This window comes from Orcinus orca, chromosome 1 (assembly GCF_937001465.1).
Source record: "Orcinus orca chromosome 1, mOrcOrc1.1, whole genome shotgun sequence".
Lineage (NCBI taxonomy): Eukaryota > Metazoa > Chordata > Mammalia > Artiodactyla > Delphinidae > Orcinus > Orcinus orca.
This window is the reverse complement of record NC_064559.1, coordinates 182,362,765-182,387,516: the sequence shown is the minus strand read 5'-3', so window position 1 is coordinate 182,387,516 and position 24,752 is coordinate 182,362,765. Positions and strand designations below refer to the sequence as shown.

Below are 24,752 nucleotides of genomic sequence, written 5' to 3'. Positions count from 1 at the left end.
TGCTTTGGAAGCCAAGAAGACTAACTAGTTATCAAATGATCTGATTTCTCAAGAGTAACACCTGGGTGTAGAGATGGAGAAAAGACCAAGTTTTTTGTTTTTTGGTTTTTTTTAAAGGTGGGGGTAGGGGAATGTAAAGAAATCATGAAGAGTGTTATCAAATAGTCATAAACACTGGCCTCTTCAGGGCAATTAAATGGATTTAAATGCCAAAAAATAAAATAAAATAACACCTCTTAAAACAAAAGCTACACCTCTGTTAAAACAAAAGCTACGGTTAAGATGGTGCTTCAGGAAGGCGAGTCTCCTGAATGCCTGGTCATTTAGCAAAATTTTCAAAGGCTGAAAGCCACTGCTGCTTCTCCCTCAATCCCCAACCAACCCTGTAACTAATGATTTCAAAAATAGTTTCTAGAACCTTCCGTGTAGGTCTCATGGATAGAATGGGAAAACGTGATGAGAGGGAAGTAGAGTGAGCTAAATCCACGGTAGACTGAACAAGTTGCTTACAGTGCCCTTGACCTTGTCCTATTACATGATTATCAAGGATCAGAAGACATGAGTGGTAAACCAGGCTTGCAATAGGACGAAGTGGGAAAAGTGACAGCTCATATCACTGACTGCATAATCATTCCTTCTCTACCCTCTCCTCCTTTTCTGCCTAGATCAGCATTTCCCAAAATGTGTTCCACAAAACACTGACTGTGGAAATAAGGCCCGAAACATGGTTTCCCAAGTTCAAAATATTTGGAGAATTCTGCATGTCCTTCCTTCTTAGTTATTATCAAAAGCTCTTGAGAAATCCCATACTAATAAGCAAATCTCTGTCTTGATTTAACTTTATGTTTCCCAAACATCTGCTCTTGAAACACTCTCACATAGTAATCATTAACTGAGGATGGCCCAAAGTTTAGGCCCTAAGCCATGTTCAAATTTCCTCTGCTAAAAAAATGATCCAGTCCCCTTGACTTACTACCGCCTCATCACTCTTCTTCCTCCAACTACCCTATTAGAAAAAGAAAAGAAAAAGCTGATGCTTCCTGCCTCCTGTTTCCTCACCGCCCACTCACTTATCCATAGCTTGACATCTGCCTTCAGCCTCCAGCCCTCTAGCGCAAGTCTTCCCATGAGGTGATCAATTGCACAAGCAGAAGAACTAATGGCTCCTCTTCGGCCCCTCAATCCCTCTGCAGGGTCACTTCTTAAACCTCTCTTCCCTCAGCTTCCACAGCACTGCGTTCCACCCATCCCTGGGACCAAGGGAACTCTGGTTCCTCTTTCTCTTTCCAACCCTTAAATTCTCAGAACAATTCTTACTTCTCCCTTGGGTTATTTGCCCACAGTTTGAACTACTGCTCCTTCATGGATCCGCAATTCTATTCCCCAGCCACTTCTTCAACTTCAGGTCCACATTTCCAAAGGGCTTCTTCTCAACTTGTTCACTTTGCTTTTCTCCAAGGACTATACATTCATTATACTCCAACCATCTCATCAATTTCCCCACCAAACATTCTCCTCTTCCTGTCTTCTTGATTCCTGTTATGGAATCAACATTCATGGAGGGCAAGGGGGACAGCAGAGTCAGCCGCTTTCTCCTCAGCATGCACAGAGCACTCTGAATGAGCCTCAAAGTACCTATCACAGTGGACTCGAACTACTTAACTCACTACTGAGATCTGAAGCTCCATCAGTCACCCATGTGGCCCCTGTGCTAAGAGACAGAAGAAACTCAACACACTTGGAAAAACGGATGAATCCTTTGAGTCAGACTCAATTCATGGCTCATTCTTCAAACTCCAATAATATACCAAGTTCTCTTATACTTCAACAAAAGCCCTGGATTCTTTCCACACCATCTTTCATCAGACTCAAAGGAAACCCCAAACCTAAACTGCAACTATCTCCTAAGCAGGCAATCAAGCTGCCACGGCTACCAGAGCAACCTTTCTAAAATACCACTCCAACCACGACACTTCTTGGCTCAGACACCTTCAGTGCATTTCCAGGATACAGCCGAGATCCCTCTGCATGCTATCACTGCCTTCCATGTCTGAATCTCTGCTGTACTTCCATCCTTCTCTGCTACAACTCCCTATGTTCTAGACTAAGGGTAGTCAGGGTAGCCCACTGCCTGTTTCGTAAGTAAAATTTTATTGGAATACAGCTAACTGACATTTGGGGCCAGACAATTATTTATGTGTTGTAGGGAGCTGTCCCGTGCACTGTAGATGTTTACAGACCTTTGGGCTCTACCCACTAGATTCCAGTAGCACTTCCCCAGTGCGACAACCGACAAACGTCTTCAGATATTGCCAAATGTGTCTCCTAGGGGACAAAACTACCCCCAGCTAAGAAACACCATTCTAGAGATTTCCAAGTGCCAGCTAACAGTAGGATGTTGTTGCTAATAAAATACAGACCATATCACAATTGTAGTACAGCGTCCAGATGAAGAGATAAAGAGTCGCACAGTATTCAGTACCAGTTGACTCACACTTGTGAGACTGTGCTCAATTACAAATTTTAAGGACTTTGGAAAACCGGAACTTGTGCAATCAAAGGTGACGAGGCTGATGAGAAACTAGAGGAAAATGTCGTAAGAGGAACATTTAAGTAAATGGAGATGTCGAGCCTGCACAGGAAAAGATGTAGAGAAACCCATGATCTTCAATTACCTGAGGGGTTGTCGGGTCGGAAGAAGATTTAGCTTGCTGCTCAGAAAGGAAGTACTGGGGGCTTCCCTGGTGGCACGGTTGTTAAGAATCTGCCTGCTAATGCAGGGGACACGGGTTCGAGCCCTGGTCCGGGAAGATCCCACATGCCATGGAGCAACTAAGCCCGCGTGCCACAACTGCTGAGCCTGTGCTCTGGAGCCTGTGAGCCACAACTGCTGAGCCTGCGTGCCACAACTACTGAAGCCCACGCACCTAGAGCCCGTGCTCTGCAAAAAGAGAAGCCACTGCAATGAGAAGCCCACGCGCCACAACGAAGAATAACCCCCGCTCGCCACAACTAGAGAAAGCCTGTGCACAACAACGAAGACCCAACACAGTCAAAAATAAAATAAATAAATTTTTTAAAAAAAGAAGAAAGGAAGCACTGGGACCAGCGGGCAGCAGCTGCAGGAAGGCAGATTTTGGCTCCATACGAGCAAAAGCTTTCTAACAATCAGATCTGGCCAACAAACTTTGTATTAGGCTGAACTGTGAAACACTGTGCTCTCATCATTCTGTAAGTGTTCAAGCAGAGACCAGAGGAATTGGTGTCAGAGATGCTGCAGAGAGATCCCTACATGAGGTGGGAGGTAAGACAAGATGGTCTCACTAGGGTTCCTTCCAGCTCTGAGGTTCTAAGGCTAGCAAAGGAAAACCAAATGCCACGAAAAAAAGGATTCTCCAGTTTCAAGACCTGAATTACAGCAAAAGAGAAAAATATCCTGCTAAACAATTTACCCAATGGCTGTTTGGTAACATCTTACATTTAGTCCCTGGCATTGCAACTACCAGGGATCGTTTTTTTTCCTAGTTGACCTGCAATTAGTTCCCGGATAATGTATATCACTACCTTTAAACCACATCTTTTACTCTGCTAATTATCACCCCTAGTACAATTTGTACAATGCTTTACAGTTTTCGAAGCATTGTAATATGTGTTACCTTCCGCACATTAGCTAAATATGAGACGAAAACTTCTTTTAGATAACCTGCTCTCATTTACTGCCTCCTGCTCGAGCTTCTTACAAAAGAAAGCTAGCCTTGGGCTTCCCTGGTGGCGCAGTGGTTAAGAATCCGCCTGCCAATGCAGGGGACACGTTCGAGCCCTGGTCCGGGAAGATCCCACATGCCACGGAGCAACTAAGCCCGTGAGCCACAACTACTGAGCCTGCGCTCTAGAGCCCGCAAACCACAACTACTGAGCCCGCGTGCCACAACTACTGAAGCCCGTGTGCCTAGAGCCCGTGCTCCACAACAAGAGAAGCCACCGCAATGAGAAGCCCGTGCACCGCAACGAAGAGTAGCCCCCGCTCGCCACAACTAGAGAAAGCAGGCGCGCAGCCCACACGCAGCAACAAAGGCCCAACTCAGCCAAAAATAAAAATAAATTAATCAATTAAAAAAAAAGAAAGCTAGCCTTTATTATCCATTAAACTTTCACTAATAAAGTATAGTCCAGCAAATATTTCTCTCTCCAAAACAAGTCATTTTTACACAACTCAGAGATAAGCCAAATCCAGTTATTTCCACATCAGAGACACGGATTTACCTCAGTGAAATGTCTATTTTATTTATGATCTGGGGAAGATATTTGCAATTTAGTTTTCCCAGATTTCAATGCAGCCATACACACCAAAAGTTCCAGAAAGCAGTCACAACAAAAAACATGAAGCATATACAGCAAAGAAAGCCATTGTAGGTCCTAATTCCAGGGGCTCCTATACTCCCTGGCTGAAACTGCTGATAAGAGTTGTGTAAGGACTTCCCCAAAGCCAAACTGGGCCCTCACCCACTGCTTTACTTACTTCTTTACGTTTCGTTTCTGGACATTCCGACTGCAGTGTGAGGGTTGCACCTTCGATATTTCTTGGCATGGGCGTGGAACCAGGGTTTATTGTTAAATGAATCTGATCTGGTGAGATAATGTGTTGCACATAACCCTGGGACATTGCTTCATGATCTATTAGATGAAAACCCTCTTCACCCCCTACTAGAAAAGGCAAGTGTTCTCCACACTGTCCATCGTCATCGTCATCTTCCAAAGTGCCAGGATCCTGCTCGATAAGAACAGTTGTCCTATCATAAACAGTTCCAGATGAGGAAGGCACCAGTCCATTCTTATCCACAAACCTGAGCATCTTGTCATCGGGGGTCAGCTCATCTTCCTCTACCTCAAAGTAGCTGATGCTGTCGTCTGGACTGTGTTCCCCCATGGTTCAGTTGTGCTCAGCCCAATTGTGAGAAATGGAAAGGTAGTGACCTGTCTGCAACAGAACAAAGCCAGAGTCAGAGCCATACCATAGGACCCAGGGACCTCTTCAGCAATCACAGGGCTCTTTTATCCTCTTCTTTCAAGAGCAGGACAAAGTAAATGAAAAACATCTTCCTTGGGACTTTTTTTTTTTTTAAGTTTAAAACCATCAAGTCATTTTGAAGGAAAAATAATATCTTTTTAAATAAATTGAAGTAATGGGAATTCCCTGGCGGTCCAGTGGTTAGGACTCCACGCTTTCATTGTTGAGGGCCCAGGTTCAATCCCTGGTCAGGGAACTAAGATGCCGAAAGCCGCTTAGCGCAGCCAAAAAGATTTTTAATAAAAATGAAAATAAAAAATGGAAGTAATAAGCAGCAGCTTATAAGACCTTCCAAATGTGCCTTACTGCCAAACACTGTGAAGGCTGGTCAAAACACTTAAGGGGAAATAGGGGCAAACTGTTTCGAAGCTGAGTTGCTATAAATCTTAAAACAAGGGAACTCCACCTAAATATCCCCCAAATCAGACCGTGAGGCAGTAAGTCTATGCTGGAAGGAGAGTAGGGCTTTGGAGGCAGGGTCACCTACCCACAAATCCCGGCTTTACTACATACTACTTGGGTAGCTTTCTGTGCCTCACTTTTCTCATACGTAAGGTGGAACTGGTAATTCCTGTTCTCAGGAAATTGTTATGCAGAGTAAAAGACATAATGTGTGTTAAAGCACAATGTCTGACAACAGTAGAGAAATCAAGTGTGAATCTGTTCCCTCCTTCCGAGAACAGATGTTTCAGCTTCTGGGTAGTGGGGCTAATCTCTTATCAGGTATATGTAATGAAGATCACTTTATCTATTTATCTCCTAAAACAATCTGGTGTCCACTAGAAGCTATGCTTTATAGTGTGCTCTCTGCAATGAGGAAATGATGAGTCTTATTTTTGTTTCTACTGCCTCTAGCACAGTACACTGACACGAGGAGTTCAGGATATGTCAGTTAAATGAATGAAAGGCCTGCGGATATACTCTCTTGGAAAGATAAACTCTCTTGGGAAAAATACCAAATTTGAAGTTTTCCTGTTCTGGAATAGTGATTCTTCTTCTACCTGTAAACACACAGGTTCTACAAACGCGGGTTTGGCACACATAACAGAGAATTTTAAAATAATCACTTTTCGTTTTCAGTCTGGCTTTGCACTTTATCTTTCTCTTCTGCTCCGGATTAGAAAGTGAACCCTTACTCGGTAGGGCGGTTAGACAGAGTGGTAGTTACCAGAGCCGGGAGGAACCGGCCCGACCCCTTGCTCTGGCTTACGCAACCCGGTAGATGCACATTTCGCTGCATCTGAGAGGAGAGATAAGAGCACCGGGGGCCCCATTGGGCTGCCCCAGCACCACAGGCGGCAACGCGGAGACCAACTGTCCGGAACAAACAAGACCAGGAGGTTTGAGGGTGGCAAACGAGAAATACAAACAGAGCACCCTTGAGAGGAGGCTGGGAAAAGGAACCTGTCTGGGACAGTCCCCAGTCCAGGGCTACACGGAAAAACCCGAAGTCAGGCTGGGGGGCTCCAAGCCGGGCGAAGAGGGGCAGGGTCCGGATCTCCATGGAAACAGGGGAGGGGGGCTGGATACCCATCCCCATGGAAACGGAGGAGGGGTGGGGTCCCTATGGTGACCGGTCTAGGGTCCCTACTGGAAAATGCTTCAGGAGGGAGCCTAAGTCCCGCGCCCCCCGGGAAGTCCCCAGCCCAGGCCGCGTCTGGTATCGCCTTTTACCTCCGCGGCTCCCGGCAACGGCGGCGGCGGCAGCAGCTTCTCCCCTCCCCAGCGGCACCATGATTGCCCCCACCTTCCCCGAACGTCACTTCCGCTTCCGCTTTCCGGAGGAAGGAGGAGATAGTGGCTCCGCCTCTCCCTGACGCTTCTGGTTGGTTTAGTCGGTGTGGGGGCTGAGCTCGAGCCTCCAATTGGCGAGCGGAAGGGGGGGCGGGGTGGGCATCACGGAGACCTCGCGGGGCCACGAGTTCGTCCCGCGCTGGGCAGCGCCCGCCTCGTCCTCCACCTGGGGGGGGCGGGGGTTGCCTGCAGGGAGTCGGGGCTCGGCTCAAGAGGCACCAGACGCAAGGAAGAGTGATCAGACCCCTGGCCACTAATCCAAAGTAGCCCCAGCCCGGCTTGCGCTCCCCTCACCTTAGCAGCCACAGCCGCAGCGGGAAGGACCCCAGTTAGCCGCCGAATTCGTACCCGGACCGCAAGGGGGAAGCCTGGAAGGCTGTGACATTCCGGGTTTCTCCTTGTGGCCCCAGCTTCCCCTTCTCACCTAACAAAGTTAATATGGGCAGGAGGGTCCCAGAAAGGAAGACTGGACCCAAATGGCAGAAATGGGGAGTATTCCAAGCCTGGCCAGAGAACGCCACCACCTCTTCCCCCCTTCACAGCCTCGCTTAAGACGCCCAACTCCCTTCCTCCTCACACCCCTGCCCAGGCCGTCTCTCCCGGCTTTTTCCCCTGCACAGGACTGTCGGCTTCCATGGAACTCGTGCCCGGGCCAGGCAACGCCACCTACTGGCCATTCTTTCTTTAACCGTTCACATTGTCAGCGTACCGGCCGGTATCTGAATCACTTACACTGCCAAGGAGTAGTGGTGATCCAAGAAGCGATTTTGCATGTGCCTTTACTCTGCTCCTGACCTGTAAATATCTAGCTGTCAGAACCTCTTAGCAGCCGCTGCCATTTTCCCCATAAGCTACTTCTCTAGACTATTAAAAGTGGGACAACCCTCAGAAACTAGATGAGGGGTCAAGGGGTTGGGGCCATGCCTGTACTATCTCTTGCTTGAAAAAGGTAAATAGTGGCTGTTATCACCAGACTGCCAGGCAAATATCTCTCTGGCCCCTGACCAGCTGCCCCAGTGCTTTTTTATTTTATTTTATTTTATTTTATTTTATTTAATTTATTTATTTATTTGGCTGCGTCGGGCCTTAGTTGCGGCGCATGGAATCCTTGTTGTGACGATCAGGCTCTTCGTTGCGGTGCGCGGGCTTCTCTCTAGTTGCGGCATGTGGGACCTTAGTTCCTCGACTAGGGACTGAACCCGCATTCCCTGCGTTGGAAGGCGGATTCTTAACCACTGGACCACCAGGGACCACCCTGCCCCAGTGCTTAAGCCACAAATGTCCAGCTGCTGAGAGCTGCCATTTCTTAAAAAATAAAAGCAACCAACCACTGTTAAAAATACATTTATCATTAAAATATATTACACATATAAGAGAGGGGATGCATTATATACAGTTTGGAGGATTTATTGGCCCAGAAAATTCCACTTGTTTCACCAGAACACCAATTTCTTCAATATTTTCATTTTCAAGCCACTACATTGCCCTCGGAGGCTGAGTGGCCAGCTCCAGAGTTGTTGAGCCATATCTGAGTGGGAAGTGGGGTAGGGTTTGCAATATGTGTACACACATGTCCTCAGAGAACTGGAAGCATCTGAGGTGGCTGTGGGCTCTTTATCCAGCAGCTTCCATTTGCATTCTTGCCGTCCAACTCATCCATCCTTCAGGACTCCAAAGTTTGTTCAAATATCTGATCATGGGGAGCCCGGCCCAAGCTACAGGGAAGGCACTATATGCCCTGGAGGCAGGTTGAGTGAGCACAAGAAGTACAGTCGTTTAAACATTAAAAAAAAAAAAAAAAAAAAAAAATCTGTTAAATAACTAAATTTGAACGTTGAATGTCAGTTTTATTGTGGTGGATTTCCCCTCATGTCTTCACAACTCACAGCAGCACTGAGTGTGACAGTCATGGTGGGGAGGGCAGTCTGGGCTCAGGAAACAGGCAGCTGCCACTCTGGCATCCCAGTGGGCTCACGTGCTCTTAGGGCAGCTTTGGAGCTGAAACAGGTGGGGCTGGTAATTGGCTGCCTCAGGCAGAATAGGAGAGGAGATGGACAGGCTCAGGGTGAGTTGCAGAGGAACTGGTGAATAAATTCTTGAGCCTTCTTCTTCTCTGCCACTTCAAGCTTTTGGTGACCAGCTGGGTTTCGAAGCAGTAAGCTACCAAATATGCTAGCTGTATGAAAAACCCAGAAAACATATGATTCAGCATAAGAAGTACTACTTATTCTCGTGTTCTTAGGAGTGGGGAGGGGTGCCCCAAAGCAGTATTTTCTGCTTTAAAATAACTATTTGAGAGTAAACTTTGCCCAGAGCTTGAGATTTTAGTTCTACTGCAGTGGACTTGGGACATTCCTCAACCACATTTCTCTTATTAATGAGTCAGTCTGCAGAGATGCTTTCCACACACACTTGGTGGCTTACCTAGAATATTACCATCCAAATGATTTTTTGCTGAATTTTTCAGCAGTTCTTGCAAAAACGCCATCAAGTAGATGAAGACATTTCTGTGGCATGCGGGAAGGGTAGCAATGACCTGAAAGAGGGAGAACTGGGATTTGTCTTTTTGTTCATTCAGTCGTTTCCCAAGTGCCTGCTATACTCCAGGAACTGAGTACATGATCCGGGTACATGAGTAGTAAGACTGTACACTGAAAACCTTGATCACCTGCCACAGGTGCCAAAACAGAAGCATAGATCAAGCGTTACATGAATTTAGAGGTCAAACTTCTAACTGCACGTTCTCAAAAGACTTAAGAGAACCGAAAACATTTAAGTTGCGTCTTGAATATAAGAGAAGATTGCACTTGCAGAGGTAAGGACTAGGGCATTTAGGGCAAAAGGAAGTGTAGAAAAGGCGAGGTAAGGAAAACAGTGAGATAAGAAGAAAGAACACATCGTGAGAAGTCAATTTTGGCAGGAGCACTACTGTTTGAACAGGCCCTGAGCTTGGAAGGGCTAATCAGGCTAGAATTCAATGAGTACTCTGGCTATCTACATTTCAGAATCGGTTGGGAAGCCTGTACAAAATATATCCCAAAAGAGATTTTGAGGGACCTCCCTGGCAGTCCAGTGGTTAAGACTCCACGCTTCCACTGCGGGGGGCACGGGCTCAATCCCTGGTCAGGGAACTAAGATCTTGCATATCAAGTGGTGCAGCCAAAAAAAAAAAAGAAGAGAGAGATTTTGATTTTTTGATTTAGTGGAGGTGGGGGGTAAGGCTCTGGATCGTGTATTGTTAGCATGTTTTTTAGATTATTTTTCTATGGCAGGTTACATATGTGAATGACTAGACTAGATCATAAAAAGTCCCGAACATTTGTTTAAGAAAATCCTTAATTGGCAATGGATAGCGTTTCTGACCAACAGCAACATGACAAGAGCTTTAGAACCCCAAATCTAATGGGAGTGCGCAAAACAAATCAGCAGAGGGAAAGCATGAATGCAGGGTCCTGAACCAAGGAAAGTGGAACTAGTACGGAAGACAAGTGACAGAGCAAGGGGACTGAGCGTGTGGGAGGTGAGGAGAGGGGGAGTCAGAAATGACTCAGGTTTCTGGGTTGAGTCACTGGAATTAAGGTGATGCCATTAAAAGGAAAAGGGACATGAAGGGAAGAGCGGGTTTGGGACGGAAAGACTTGGAGTCGAGTTTCTAAGACACTGAATTTGGGGGATGGTGCCCACTTTGTTCCCTCAGGCGCAATGAGACCCGGGGCTGCAACATGAACGCGCTGATGCTCCACGCTTCCCCTCACCTGTTTACTTGCTGTGAGGTTGCCAGAACACTCCAAGCAGTCGTGGTAGACGCTGTAACAGATGACGGGCTCTGGCAGGCTCTCCAGGAAAAGCAGCAGGGCTTCGGCTATGGAGTGATTGCTAGCAGCTTTGGGCCCATTGTTAAGGAATAGGGGATGCTGCTGCCATGGTCATGGTTAGGAAAAGCCCCAGGAGCCAGCATGTGCCAGAGTGCTGCCTGCCCAGCCAGGCTCTCTGCTTGGAGCTAGGATGCCGGGCTGACATCTTGAAGGGGCCAAGCTGCCTGTCAGCTTCGCCGGGCCCTCCTGAATTCCTGCTATATATTGGTTGCTTAAAGTTGTAAAGTCTTCTCTATACAAACTTTAAGTAAGAAAAACATAACAGCTGAGGACACAATATCTGATTTTGAGCCTTAAAATATCATCCTTTCCTTTTGCTCACCTCTCTTTCTCATATTCACACACACATACATGCGTGCGCGCATGAACGTCTGAAGGATACAGAGGGTATCAATCATTCCAGTATCCAAACAGTCCCTGATATGCTCAAATTCCAACCTCAGGCCTGGCTGCTGAAACAGATCTTCCTGAAAAAGGGAAGAAAGTCACAAAATAATTCTATTTTCAGAAAAGCAGCAATGATTTCCTGACCTAGAAATATAATCACCAGCAGGGTACAAAAGGGGGCAGCATGGTGAGGCCTTTGAATCACCCCACTAGACAATGTGATGTAGGCTGATGTGGCTAATTCATCTTGCAGGCCTTCCCAGCCACGCTCCCACAATAGGTCTTCAGCACAAGACATCTATTAGAAGAGAATTCCCTGGCGGTCCAGTGGTTAGGACGCCGTGTTTCCACTGCAGGGGGTGTGGGTTTGATCTCTGGTGATCCAACCGAAGGGAAAACTTTAAAGTAGCTACGTTTCCTGCAGTGTTACGGAGGTATTGACCAGAAAGAGAAAAAACTGAAGAAAATACATCATTTACAAGATGGAGAAAGTTAACATGGCACCTCAGTGCTTTGAGAAACGAGATTATGGCAATAAAGTATTTCTATGAGTCCTAGGATCCCTTATATTTGTTTTATAAAATAACTTAATGTTCTATAACCGTGAACAATAACAATATTATATGTATTGCTCAAAAGTTACACCTGAAAGGAGCTCTGTTGAGAAGGTAGACTAGCATAGTTCTTAAGAATGTGACTTTGGGCTTCCCCAGGTGGCACGCAGTGGTTAAGAATCCGCCTGCCAATGCAGGGGACACGGGTTAGAGCCCTGGTCCGGGAAGATCCCACATGCGGCGGAGCAACTAATCCTGTGCGCCACAACTACTGAGCCTGCGCTCTAGAGCCCACAAGCCACAACTACTGAAGCCTGCGCACCACAACTACTGAAGCCTATGCACCTAGAGCCCGTGCTTCACAACAAGAGAAGCCACCATCATGAGAAGCCCGCACACCGCAACAAAGAGTAGCCCCCGCTCGCCGCAACTAGAGAAAGCCCAAGCTCAGCAACGAAGACCCAACGCAGCCAAAAATAAATAAATAAGTAAATAAATGAAAAAAAAAAAAAAAAAGAATGCGACTTCTATAGACTCTCTGGGTTCAAATCCCAATCCTGCCCTTCTGTTAGCTTTGGGACCCTGATCAAGTTACTTAACATTTCTGGGAATCTGTTTCCTCATCTGAGTACTACTGTGAGAACTAAATGAGGTAGTGCTGTAAAACACTTAGAACAGTGTTTGGGACATTGTAATGCTCAATAAATCTGAGGGGAAAAGTGGAGAGAGAGTATCCTAAGAATGTATGTTGCTCCGAAGTGGCAGAGCTGTGGTAGATCAGAGTTTCTATTTATCTCCCTGGGACCCAGATAAGTGAGTCAGTGAAACTGACCAATCTGAGCTCTGAAATCTGAAATCAGGCTTCCTGAGTCATGGCCCCGGGAGTTCCACTGGTCCCCTGCCTGTCTGGCTTGTCAACAAGTTAGCCGCCCCTCCCATTCCTAGAAGCTGGCAAGAGTTTCCACAAAGGAGAGCAGCCGGACATCCTGAGAAGGCTCCAGAGGGCTTTCCACCTGGGGGACCCCAGAGGACCAGGGAGGGAACATGCTGTGCTGGGAAGGCCCTGCTATGTGAGGCTGCCTCCCCTGGGAGGAATCAACTGCTGTATGTAATAGCGGGGCCTCACAGGGGTGTGGAACGTGAACCTACTGACCTTCACTCCCCGGGGTAAGAACAGCTTTCCACAGGTTCTGCAGGGGAAAAGCTTTTTATGCCCGAAGTTCTCAGGGCTGATGGTTTTTCTTAAGGCAGCATGGCCTCTGCCAGGTGTGCCTGCTTCATCCACCTACCTGCTGGATGGCATTTCGGTACAGGTAATCAACCATCATCAAGAGCTCTTTGGGGATGTCCATGGGTCTTTCCAACTGGCTCCCATCATCTTCAGTCTGAAGTTGCATCAGAGTCTGAGAAGAAATAAAAAGCATGATCAGAAGGGCCACCAATAGAGCTTCTGCCAGGCTGGCTTCAGGAGAACGCAGGACATGGAGACAGCAAACCCATGGAAGAACTTGGAAACGTTTTGATGTCCCTAAGCAAACATTCAGCAGGCAAAAATGAAATCAGGTGACATGATCAAGGTACAAAGGGTGACTTTTGAGAACTGGGAGTGGCTTACGGCAAGCAGTTTCAATCAGGTGAAATGTGCATCATCTTAGAAAAACATCCTGCCTATAGCACTTCACTGTCCGAATCAGAGAAATGGGGTGGTCTGGTGAAAAAAGAACACAGACGTGGGAATACAAAAACCCAAAAGCAAGGTCCAGGTCCAGGGTTAACTCGCCAGGGACTCATGACAAATCACTCCCCTCACTGGGCCTCTGTTTTCATCTATATAATGGAGAGGACAGAGTTCAAGAGTCCCTGAATTTAAAAAAATGCAATGGAGGAAAAAGGAAAGCATACCTATTGCCAAAAATCTGCTCCAAACTAGCTCCCTTGTATTAGAATTGTCTCCAGAGGAGCCTTTTATTTATTTATTTTTAAAATTTTATTGGAGTATAGTTGATTTACAATGTTGTGTTCGTTTCTGGTGTAGAGCAAAGTAGTTCAGTTAGACATATACACATATCCATTCTTTTTTTTTTTTGGCCACACCATGCAGCCTGTGGGATCTCAGTTCCCCCACCAGGGATCGAACCTCGGCCCTCAGCAGTGAAAGTGCTGAGTCCTAACCACTGGACCACCAGGGAATTCCCAATATGTTCACTCTTTTTCAGATTCTTTTCTCATATAGGTTACCACAGAATATTGAGCAGAGTTCCCTGTGTTATACAGTAGGTCCTTGTTGGTTATCTATCTTATATATAGTAGTGCGTGTATGTTAATCCCAAGCTCCTGATTTATCCCTCCCTGCCATGTTTCCCCTTTGGTAACCATAAGTTTGTGTTCAATATCTGTAAGTCTGCATAGGAGCCTTTTAGATCTCAGAAAATTTAGTTTAGGATGATAAAACAAGTGATGATTAAAACAGAAAAAGGAATAATATCATGGGCCAGGGACATTCCACCATCTTAGTATCTATGGCTGAGTTTCTCTAATATGTTATTATGAAAGACCGAAAAACATGGCAATAACATTTTGCAGCTTCTCCCATCAAGAGGTAGAGTCTTTCCCCATCCAGAATCCGGGCTGACCTCACAACTTGTTCCAACAAATAAAACATGGCAGAAGTGGTACCATGCAAGTTTTGGAGCCTGGGCCACAAGGAGCCTTACACTTTCTGCTCTCAAACTCTTGCTACCACTTAGGGAAGCCCGGGCCAACGTACTGAATGACGAGAGCCCATGTTGAGGGAGAGGCCCAGTGAGCAGCCAACACCAAGAAAGTCAAGGAGGCCTCGTTGAACCCTCTGGCCATCACAGCTGCCGTCTGACTGCAACCACACAAATGAGCCTGGGCGAGACCAGCAGAAGAGCCACACCGGAAACTCACAGTCATGAGAAGCAATAAGTTGCTGCAGTTTCAAACCACTGAAAATGTCAGGGAGTCTGTTAACAGCAGTACACAACTCTACAGTAAGCAAACTCTACGGAGGCTGAAGAATCCTCAGGTCCCTGGGAAGGTGGGCACGCGAGTATCCTGTTTGACTGGCTTGGCTGCTACACAGTTCTGGATGTTTCCTTGTGGCAGGTAACTCACCAGCTCTCTAATACTTTCTAGTGGCAGGTCCAAGATTGGCTCCTTCATGTAGCACAACGTGTGAATGGGCAATCCAAAACAGCTGGGCAGGTAGTTCCCAGACACAGACAAAAAGTAATCCTTTCCCCTGTCCAAGTGTAAAACCAGAATGTCCTCGATTTTGTCTTCACCCGAGTTGAGCTTCGTAGCTGTGGTCTTATTTACAAAGAGCTCCAATTCAATCTCAATGGCAGAATCTGGAAAAAAACGTAAACGGTAACGCTGGTTGGCAGAAGGCCAAGAGTAAAGGGGAGAGAAGACAAGCGGGAAGAGGGTGAGGCATACAGGGTTAGGGGAGAAAATAAGAGGCATCAGCCAACCAACAAGAATTTACATGCTCAGCACTCAAAAGACACGTGAACAAGGAGTTTACGGTCCAAGCGGGACTATGAAAACAGTAAACAAGAACATGAATAGGTAGCTGCTATAAAACTCGTGTTCTGAGTAGCACAGCTCAAGCTAGAAATGATTAATACAATAAGAAGGCGTGGCTCAAAGAGCTTGCCCTGAGCCAGCTCATATGAAGACACCCTATCCAGTAGAAAATACAGCACGTTATCAGACTGTGAACTGTCCACAAGACAGGCTTAACTCCTCTGCCTCACGGCACTACGGAGAGCGCCAAGGAGAAGTTGGGGGCAAGACATGGGTGGTACATCCTAGGGCCAGACATAATTTTTCTGGATGACCACCCTATTACCTTTGCCCACAAGAGCGGACAGTTGGGAGTTGATTATAGTGAGACAGAGGGTGAAAACGGCTCCTTTAACAGCAACACCTGCTTTACAGCACTCCTGTGCCTTCTCTCCCTGCGAAACTGTGGAACATCCACGCGACTGAGAATGCTTTTGAAACTGAACTCATGCTCCTTACTATTTTTTTTTTTTTTTTCCTGTACGCGAGCCTCTCACTGTTGTGGCCTCCCCCACTGCGGAGCACAGGCTCCGGACGCGCAGGCTCAGCGGCCATGGCTCACGGGCCCAGCCACTCCGTGGCATGTGGGATCTTCCCGGACCGGGGCACGAACCCGTGTCCCCTGCATCGGCAGGCGGACTCTCAACCACTGCGCCACCAGGGAAGCCCTCCTTACTATTTTTTTTTTTTCTTCCTTTGCGGTATGCGGGCCTCTCACTGCTGTGGCCTCTCCCGTTGCGGAGCCTGTGCTCCGGACGCACAGGCTCAGCGGCCATGGCTCACGGGCCCAGCCGCTCCGCGGCATGTGGGATCTTCCCGGACCGGGGCACAAACCCGTGTCCCCTGCATCGGCAGGCGGACTCTCAACCACTGCGCCACCAGGGAAGCCCCCGCTTTACTATTTTATATCATGGATGGTTCATCCACAGGGCTTTGAAAAATGTTCAAGCAGACAACAAAACACTCAGGCACAAAAAGCTTATTCCAGGAGAATGAGCAGATAGGGTAGGGTGTTCCCCAAACCAGCAACCAGGAACCTGGGAACGGAGGCCTTACCTGGCAGGAGGAACCCTCGGCTGGGGTTGGCGCTCAGCCACTGCTTACAGTAAGACTCTTCGTCAGGCTTGTTGATGAATTCAAACTGACACGGTACTTGTCCATTCCGAATGGTAAAGGACTCTATCTGCAGCTGCATGTACTTCACGTTCTGAAAACAGAACTGGGAACAAGCCCAGGACCAGTCAGACCAGTGCCCTCTCCTTGGCAACCTGCCTAGCCATCCCAAATGGGCAATCCTTGCCCTTTCTGGAAAGAAAACAAAGGACCATCTCTTTCAAATCATGTTTCTGCTTTTAAGTATTTATCTGGGAGGTCACAGCTACCATGAAAGACCAGTTGTCTGTGTTTAACTCAGAAATCCTAAACTCAAAAAACTCATGTTGTTTTATAAATAATTTCCTAACAGAATCCAAGTTTAAATCTTCTATTCGCAAAGACCACATCCAAAACACCCTTCACACATTCCACTCCCAAAATCAACCTCCTCCTTCCAAGTAGCTGGACATCTAGGGCATTAAAAATACCCTCACCGTAAGTCCTCATTTAACTGACTTTTTGGTACAGTGAATTCTGAACGATCTATGCCATGGCACGTCTATGAAACATCTTTAGCCCTAACTTGACTTCTCCCAATGCCCATTACCTTTCCATACTGCTTTCCTTCCCATCAACTCATACGTACCCAAAATTTTGGACTCAATTTAATCTCAAAGCAAAGCATCAGTAGGAAGACAAACCCAGGGCAAGAATACACACTAGCTATACTAAGATCAAATGAAACACATTTTGGATCCTCTGTGCCTTATTTAACTCATGGATGGCCCACGTATGGGTAAAATATATGAGCCACAAAAGGTTACAGGCTTTTCTGGTTAAGAAGATCAGGAGGTGAACCAACAACCCCTCTCTTGTCAGCTGGCATCATCAGCCTCACTTTATCTAGAAGCAGCCGATCAAGACTACAGTCCAGTAGTCTGACAGGTGCCTCTTGCAATTCTGAGCCCCAGCAGGTGAGATTTACGTTCTGTGAAGAGAAGAGCCTGATGCCTTAGCACGTCCTTCCTACCTCTCGCTTGGAGAGGGACACAGAAGGAATGCTGTCATTTTCCATCTTATCCAGGGAGCGAACGATCTCCTCCAGAGTCTTCCGATAAAGCTCTTCATTTACGACCCTCACCTGGAAGGGAAACAGCAGAGACTGAGTGCTTTGGCTTCTGCCCGTGTCCTCTTTTTCAGTTTAGAGGACATTCACGGCCTTGGGAAATAGCAGTTGATAGCAACACGAAAGTGAATACTAAATAGATTTAATTTAACGAACAAAGAACCCAATTAACAATAGATGTAGAAGGGTGCCCCAGAGGCAAAGCTTCTGGTAAAATCAACTGCTTCCTGATTAGCAGAAAACAGATGCAGGAGTGAAAGCTTGGCTGGCAGTTCTGCTGGGTCTTACGCCCGGGGCAGAAAGATGCCCAGTGCCTGGCTCTGCTAGGCTTGCTGCTGCCGACAGGTCTGCAGTGAGGAGCTTCTCCAGGGCTTTGATTTAAGGCAGCATTTCTCAGGCTTTTTTAAACATGTACTCCATCAGCCAAGAAGATTTTGTCAGGCCTTCCCTTCCTTATTTTGAATTACAATTTTTGTCATTTTCCAGTAATAAAACCTTACCTATAACATTCATTAGGCTTTTTGCAAACCACCCCCTCCCTCGTAGATTCTGATGTGCCTCTACCCGCATCCTTGAGAACTGGTAATATAAAGAAACACATAAGTCACTGAAGAAGAGATACAAATGGAGAATACATAAATAAAAAGATGTTTACTGTAAATCAACTATACTTTGATAAAAAAAAGAAAAAATAGATTACAGAAACAGAAAAAAAAAAGATGTTCAGCTTCACTAGTAATCAGGGAAGTGTAATCTAAAATAATGGAGTATCTTTCTCTTTTGGCTCACTGGGTCAGCAGAAATTTAAAAGATTGATAAAACCCAATATTAGCCAGGCTGTGGGAACACTAGCTCATCCAGAGTTGGTAGAAGTGTAAAATGGTAAGGGCTGTCGGGAGGATAATTTAGCAGACTCAAATAAATTTAGAATACATTTTTCTTTGAACCACTAATTTCACCTCTAGGAATTTCACTCTACAGAAATATTCACAATGGTACACAAAGATATATGTGAAGGGTGATCACTATAGCAATGAATACAATAGCAACATTTTGGAAACAACTTAAACGATCAATATATATTGGGGTTGGCCAAAAAGTTCCTTCGGGGTTTTCCATAATATTTTATGAAAACCCCGAAGGAACTTTTTGGCCAACCCCAATATATTACGGCTCATCCATACTATGAAATATTTTGCAGCCCTTAAAAATAATGAGGAGGGAGCTCTCCCTTTACTGACATGGAAAGATCTCTTAAAACATAGCCAGCGGGGAAAAAGGATATTCTCAGAACAATATGCGTGATATATCTCTTTCACAAAAAGGGAAAAACTTCCTCTATGCTATACATAGAATACTGACACACATTTGCATAGAAAAAGATCTGGAAAGATACAGTCCAAAGAGCAAAGGGGAACCTCCACGTATGTAGAAACATACAGTAGAAGTCTACAGAACAATTATGAATTAAATTTAAACAGCTTCCTCACACTCAAGGTAGGAGGAGGAGACCAGAAAGACAAAAGTGGTCTCAGCTGTGGGAACCAATTCCCTAGAGGACGATGACCAGAGGCACCAGCTGCCCACCTACCCCGATGTCAAACACTGAGCTGACGGGCTTGTGGTCGCTGGTCTTCAGGGCCATGTGGCTCTGGTAGCTCAGCTGAGTGATGTTCTTCCCTTTCCAGAGGACCCGGTCACACCAGGCGGGAGCACGACACTTGTCGCTGAAACGCAAAGTCCACACTGGGAGCCCTCCCAGGCACAGCAGCGCCCTCACCTGGTGAGCTCCCTGGCTCAGCTAGGGGTGACGGGGCAGTCTCCCAGTCCATGCAGCCGGAGATCTGAGAGGGCAGGGGCGATTTGGGCCCACCGAGGGGTAATGTGTATCCTGCGGGTATCACCCCAAACAACTGCGAAAGCTCAGAGCCAAAACGCCATTCAGAATGATTCTCTGCACTCTACTGTCCTATGGGGATCAGGCAAGAGTCACAGCCATCTGAGGGTGAAGGACTCTGTGGTCCTCAAAAGATGGTGGTTGAAACAGGTCATGAATTCCTACTGCCTGGGTTCAAATCCTGCTTCTACGCTTGCCTGCCTGGGAGGCTCTTGAATTTTGGGGGTTTCAGTTCCCCGATCTATAAAATGAGGATAGTAAATCATACCTACTTCAATGGGGTGCAAGGAAAGTGTATTGAACAGTGCGTGGCATCCCACAGGCACTAATAAAAATATGAACTACTAGGTAAAGGCCAAGTACAAGCTCGGTTTGCTGCAATCATCACCCTAAGCGTAGCTGGAAGGTAAACGAGTCTCAAGAATTCTTATGAAGCAAAGGCTAAGGCAGTCAACAAGATGACGTGCGGGAAGGCAGGCTGCTTAATGAACAGATACTCAGAGAATGTTTGACCTGAGTACAAAACATGGGGAAGAAGTGATAGGAAACCTATCTTTTTCTTTAGGTCAATGAGGGCAAGTGCTTCCATAACTTTCTGAGTTTCCATCTGCTCAGCCCCCTGAAGCAACCTCTGACCTACCTGGTATCCCAATCGTCAGAGCCAGTGTCATACTTGTAGGTGGGCTGGAACGTGAGCTCACCCTCGTTGAAGCCTTCGAAGACAGTCTTTGCAGCGACCTGAGCTCTCAGCTACACGAAAGTACAAATAGAAAAAAAAAAATCTCAGGATAACTGCTATTTGATGCATTTTCCCCTCTAACCTGCCTTCCTACGTGATAAAAGTGCATTCCCAGGACTTTGATAACACTAAAAAAAAAAAAAAAAAAAAAAAAAAATCTCAGGATAAAAAGGTCAAACCTTGGGCTTCCCTGGTGGCGCAGTGGTTAAGAATCCACCTGCCAATGCAGCGGACACGGGTTCAAGCCCTGGTCCGGGAAGATCCCACATGCCGCGGAGCAACTAAGCCCGTGCGCCACAACTACTGAAGCCCGAGCGCCTAGAGCCCGTGTTCCGCAACAAGAGAAGCCACCGCAATGAGAAGCCCGTGCACAGCAACGAAGACCCAATGCAGCAAACAATAAATATAAGTAAAATAAATTTAAAGAAAAAAAAAAAGGTCAAACCTTGAATTAGCGGAGGAAGGGAAATCAATCTGGAATCCAAACTCTAACCCCAAAGGAAAGGCCCATGAGAAAGCTATTCTGCAAGATCTTGAGTTAATTAACTCCTAGGAAAAGGAGCATGCTAACCATCCCTCCACCTGTTATACAGTTTTTAAGGCTCTTTTATAAAAGTATACCCACATCCGAGGGGCCTGAGTACCACCTTACTGAGACGTCCCTAGGAGGATTAGGTACCAAAGGACATAGAGATTTTTCTCTTCCAGGTATCAACTGTGCTTCACCTGCGTAGCACAGTTGTTCCAATTATACAGAGGAATAGAACTGCATAGAACAAGGTCTGGAAAGAAACAATCCAAAAAGCAAAGGGGAACTTCCATGTATGTAGAAATATATAGTAGAGGTATACCCAAACCATTATGAATTAAGTTTAAATTTAAATAATTTTTAAAGGAGTTTGTCAAATCAGTTATATGAACTGGGGTAAGCTCTGTGCTTTGGTTTCCCCATCTGTAAAATTTGATTTATAATAGAATCTGCCTCACAGGATTGTTGCAGAGATAAGCTGTCAGCTTAGAACACTGCCTGACACATTACGATAGTAACTAGCACCCTTGTCACTGCAGTGATTCTGAGAGCTCCTTCTCAGCAAGACAGAAACCATAGGTGTTCCTGCCTCCTCGCTGGAGCACCGAGCTCGGCACTGTGTGGACTGGTGAAGAGCTGTCAGCTCCAACTTTGAGACAGAGTCAGCTATCCAGGGGACAGCAGCTGACAAACCCCAAAATGTGAATTCCTAAAAAAAACTATTAAGAAAAAAACAACAGGAAACTTAAAAAATTTAGGTATTAGTGCAAGATGATTCTTAAATGGGTAAATATAGACCGTAAAACCGTCTACAAAGCAGAGAAACACACAGACTGGGTACCATTACTTAAGGAAAGACCAGAAAAGAAGACAAGAGGAGGGACTTCCCTGGTGGCGCAGTGGTAAAGAATCTGCCTGCCAATGCAGGGGACACGGGTTCGAGCCCTGGTTCGGGAAGATCCCACATGCCGCGGAGCAACTAAGCCCGTGAGCCACAACTACTGAGCCTGCGCTCTAGAGCCCACAAGCCACAACTACTGAAGCCCGTGTGCCACAACTACTGAAGCCCATGTGCCACAACTACTGAAGCCCATGCGCCTAGAGCCCATGCTCTGCAACAAGAGAAGCCACCACGATGAGAAGAGTAACCCTGCAACAAAGCGTAACCCCCACTCGCCGCAACTAGAGAAAGTCTGCACACAGCAACCAAGACCCAACGCAGCCATAAATAAATTAACTAATTTAAAAAAAAAAGGCAAGAGGAGATGGTATTGAACTACCAGGGAAATGAGAATGCCGCAGTCCAGAAAACAGTGGCAAGAAATAGATAGTTACAGAACAGACTGGGTTAAGGCTGAAATGGGAATTAAAGAGAATAGCTTAATAAGGAAAAGAGTGAGAGAGAAAAATGGATCGATAAAGAGATTATTCCATAAAGAAAGACATAACAGACTCGAGATTTTCTTTTTCCCCCTTCAACTGATCTGCACTGGGGGAAAAATAAAGGAAACAGAAAGATTTAGACTAATGACAATACAAAGAAGATTGAAGGGGAGATACAGGCTAAAAAGAAAAAGGGCTGTAACATTCTGAACAACTCTGACCACTTGAACAGTTTCGAAATCTATTGAGAGCAGTAGCCTGAAGAAGGTCAGAGAGAAACAGATTTCTCTTGTCCTGGGAAATGGCCAGTGCTTTGAGAAAGGAACGCTAACCCAAACAATGGTGGAGGAGAGCACGATACAGAACTGCTTCCTGTCGGAAGTGAAGACAGCCATTCCGAAAAAGAGTGGTCATGCACACTGGACAGACCTGGTGAGGGGCAGGGGGAGCGGGAGGCCCATCCAAACCATCAGCAAATCATCTTAAAAATACCAAGTATCTTCATTATGAGACGCTTGGTTCCCTTTGGGCCCCACCTTGAATGACTGAATGAATGGGCACGCCTGCGAGAGAAAGAGAGCAGCTCTTGCCCCGGGGGAGATAAGCCTCAAGGGAACAGCCAGGTGGCAGACAACTGTGGGAGAGGGGAACGCAGATGGAAGGAAGGAAGGAAGGAAGGAATGATGGGACACCAGTTCCTCAGGGAAACCTCCCCAGATGAGCAAGAAGAGGCTGGAGTTGGGCAGCCAGGCTTTCCTGTGCCCTCCTGTGGAGGGACGGCTGCCTGAAGAAGGCCTAGGTGGCCATTGGTACCTGGTCATTCGCATACAGGGTTTGAAAGGCCTTCTCTTCGATGAGCTTTTTCACTTTTTCCACATCCAGCTCTTCTATTCTGTAGTTGAGGTCCCCCAGCCACAAGATCACACTGCGAGGACAGAGCACAAAGGTCACAGGGTTTAGGAGGGACTTCACCGGCTCTAGCCGGTGTGCTCCTGACAGAAGGCCCCCCGAGGCTCAGCCTCTGGGGAGCTGGGCGGGGAAGGGACTCGGCTACTCGGGGTCTCTTTTCCTCACACCATCCCATCTAACACCATGTCTAGCATGCTGCTTACTCAATTATCTTGGTCCAAGTTCACTGTACACAGTCTTGAGTTCTCCTTGACTATTTTATTCTTGTACGGCTGGAAAGATAGTCTAGTAAGATCTAAAAGCAAGACAATAATTTACCTCTCTCCCAGGAAGAGGCAGAAAAGGTCAAGTATTGGGAGTCCTGTCAGTCACTCAGGGACCCCGGACCAGATGATGCCATGATGCCGCCTCTTGCCTCCACCCACCCTCCAGTCCACAAAACACACTCGCATCCTTTGTTTCTGGAGCTGAGGTCCTCTGAAACAAAGCTCAACCCTTCCAGTGGAGTCTGGCTTTAACCACCACCGTATCATTGGTTGGCTCTTTCTGCAGAGTGTGACAGGTATTTTATCACACCTGCTGCTTTGGGAAAATGATGACTAGATGCTCCCAGGTGACATCGCATGTCCCATGAAGACCAATACCGCTTTATTTGAAGCCAAGAACCAGGTCATGAGAGAAACCACGCGGCAGCATACACACACCAAAATGAATGCATCCACAAGCTAAAAGCAGACAAACTGACATGCAAGCTGCAACCTCACAAACTAGGACGCTTCAGGGTCAGCGGAACGGGAGACACAGTCCCTGCTGGGTTCCCTGGAGAAGGGAAGCCATCCTGGCAGCTTTCCAGAACACCAATCAAGACAGGTCTACCACCACAGCAGGCGGACGAGAGGCTGGGCTCTGCGTACTCCCTGGCAGGCACCACAGCCCCAGTGGCTTCTTCCTTGTCATAAAAGAAGGGGCACATGCTCCAAGTGTTACTGTAAAGTCTGAAATTCCAGTATGCCTTGAATTTAGACAGAGAGCAAGTATTGGAGATAAAGGAAATACAGAGAACAGACAAAAATCAGCGCCAGATGCTCCAAGCAGCTGCAACCACGGCTCTGTAAAGTTGAATCAAGAGGCAAAGACTAAGTGAAGACAGAGAAATGCAGCCCAAATTCTCAATTACACATGCTTCTGGAGAGAACAGGCAGACAGAATCCTGAAACATACTAAACCTGAGCTTGAGATGCTCACTCTGGGGTGGCTTTCCTCATGACACTGCATTCAGGCAGACCCATGTTAAAAATAAATCTTACACATTTTCCAGGAACAGATGGTGTCTGGGAAAGATTCTAGAGGTCTGCCAGATGGCAGGTTGGGAAACGAAAAATTTCCAAGAGAGGTAATCCCTGTGTAACTGAGAGTTGGCTGGAGCTCCCACTCGGGCAGTGGGAAGCCTCCCCCGGCCCCCTGCCTAATGAAACAGAGAGCCCGCAACTTGGCCCGTGGGGCCCGGTGCACCTTGTCGGGGTGGAAGGCCAGACTCACTCGTGTTTGCTGATGGTGAGAGGGGGGAGGCTTGGGTCAACCTGACGAAACTGCATTCGAGAACAAATGTCTTTGTAGTCTTGGTTCCTCCTCTCATACTCCTCCGTGTGGGCTGCCAGGTGGGAATTGACAACGCAGATGCTGGTGTTGTGAAACTGGAACCGGATTGCCACACCACCTTTGTTACCCTGTGAAAGGAGTCCAAAAAAAGACCAGTAGTTGTTTAAACACGAGAGGTTGCAAAATGTTTTCTCTTAATTAGTCTG

The 24,752-nt window shown here is 46.7% G+C and overlaps 2 protein-coding genes across 12 annotated transcripts in view; both read right to left on the bottom strand.

The window, feature by feature from the left end:
• MTF1 (metal regulatory transcription factor 1) overlaps positions 1 to 6,850 on the bottom strand; it is a 43,242-nt gene extending 36,392 nt beyond the window's left edge. For all 3 annotated transcript variants that reach the window (XM_004266435.3, XM_033422107.2, XM_049705382.1), the window contains exons 1-2: positions 6,743 to 6,850; positions 4,520 to 4,978 (exon numbers count right to left, since the gene is read on the bottom strand). In XM_004266435.3, the coding sequence (XP_004266483.1) occupies positions 4,520 to 4,927 (408 nt within the window). In that variant the 5' untranslated portion in view covers positions 4,928 to 4,978; positions 6,743 to 6,850. The remainder of the gene's footprint in view (positions 1 to 4,519; positions 4,979 to 6,742) is intronic.
• A 1,340-nt stretch (positions 6,851 to 8,190) lies between these two features.
• The window catches only part of INPP5B (inositol polyphosphate-5-phosphatase B), a 47,026-nt gene continuing 30,464 nt past the window's right edge, over positions 8,191 to 24,752 (bottom strand). For 5 of the 9 annotated variants that reach the window (XM_033422106.1, XM_033422095.1, XM_033422100.2 and 2 more), the window contains 12 exons: positions 24,487 to 24,674; positions 22,852 to 22,963; positions 20,028 to 20,137; positions 19,082 to 19,217; positions 17,395 to 17,505; positions 16,326 to 16,488; positions 14,817 to 15,052; positions 12,968 to 13,081; positions 11,120 to 11,204; positions 10,618 to 10,745; positions 9,287 to 9,398; positions 8,191 to 9,038 (listed from right to left, as the gene is read on the bottom strand). In XM_033422106.1, the coding sequence (XP_033277997.1) occupies positions 8,923 to 9,038; positions 9,287 to 9,398; positions 10,618 to 10,745; positions 11,120 to 11,204; positions 12,968 to 13,081; positions 14,817 to 15,052; positions 16,326 to 16,488; positions 17,395 to 17,505; positions 19,082 to 19,217; positions 20,028 to 20,137; positions 22,852 to 22,963; positions 24,487 to 24,674 (1,611 nt within the window). In that variant the 3' untranslated portion in view covers positions 8,191 to 8,922. Of the gene's footprint in view, positions 9,039 to 9,286; positions 9,399 to 10,617; positions 10,979 to 11,059; positions 11,205 to 12,967; positions 13,082 to 14,816; positions 15,053 to 16,325; positions 16,489 to 17,394; positions 17,506 to 19,081; positions 19,218 to 20,027; positions 20,138 to 22,851; positions 22,964 to 24,486; positions 24,675 to 24,752 lie in introns of those variants that run through there. The other 4 variants (XM_033422094.1, XR_007475267.1, XR_007475268.1 and 1 more) reach the window with 4 other exon arrangements.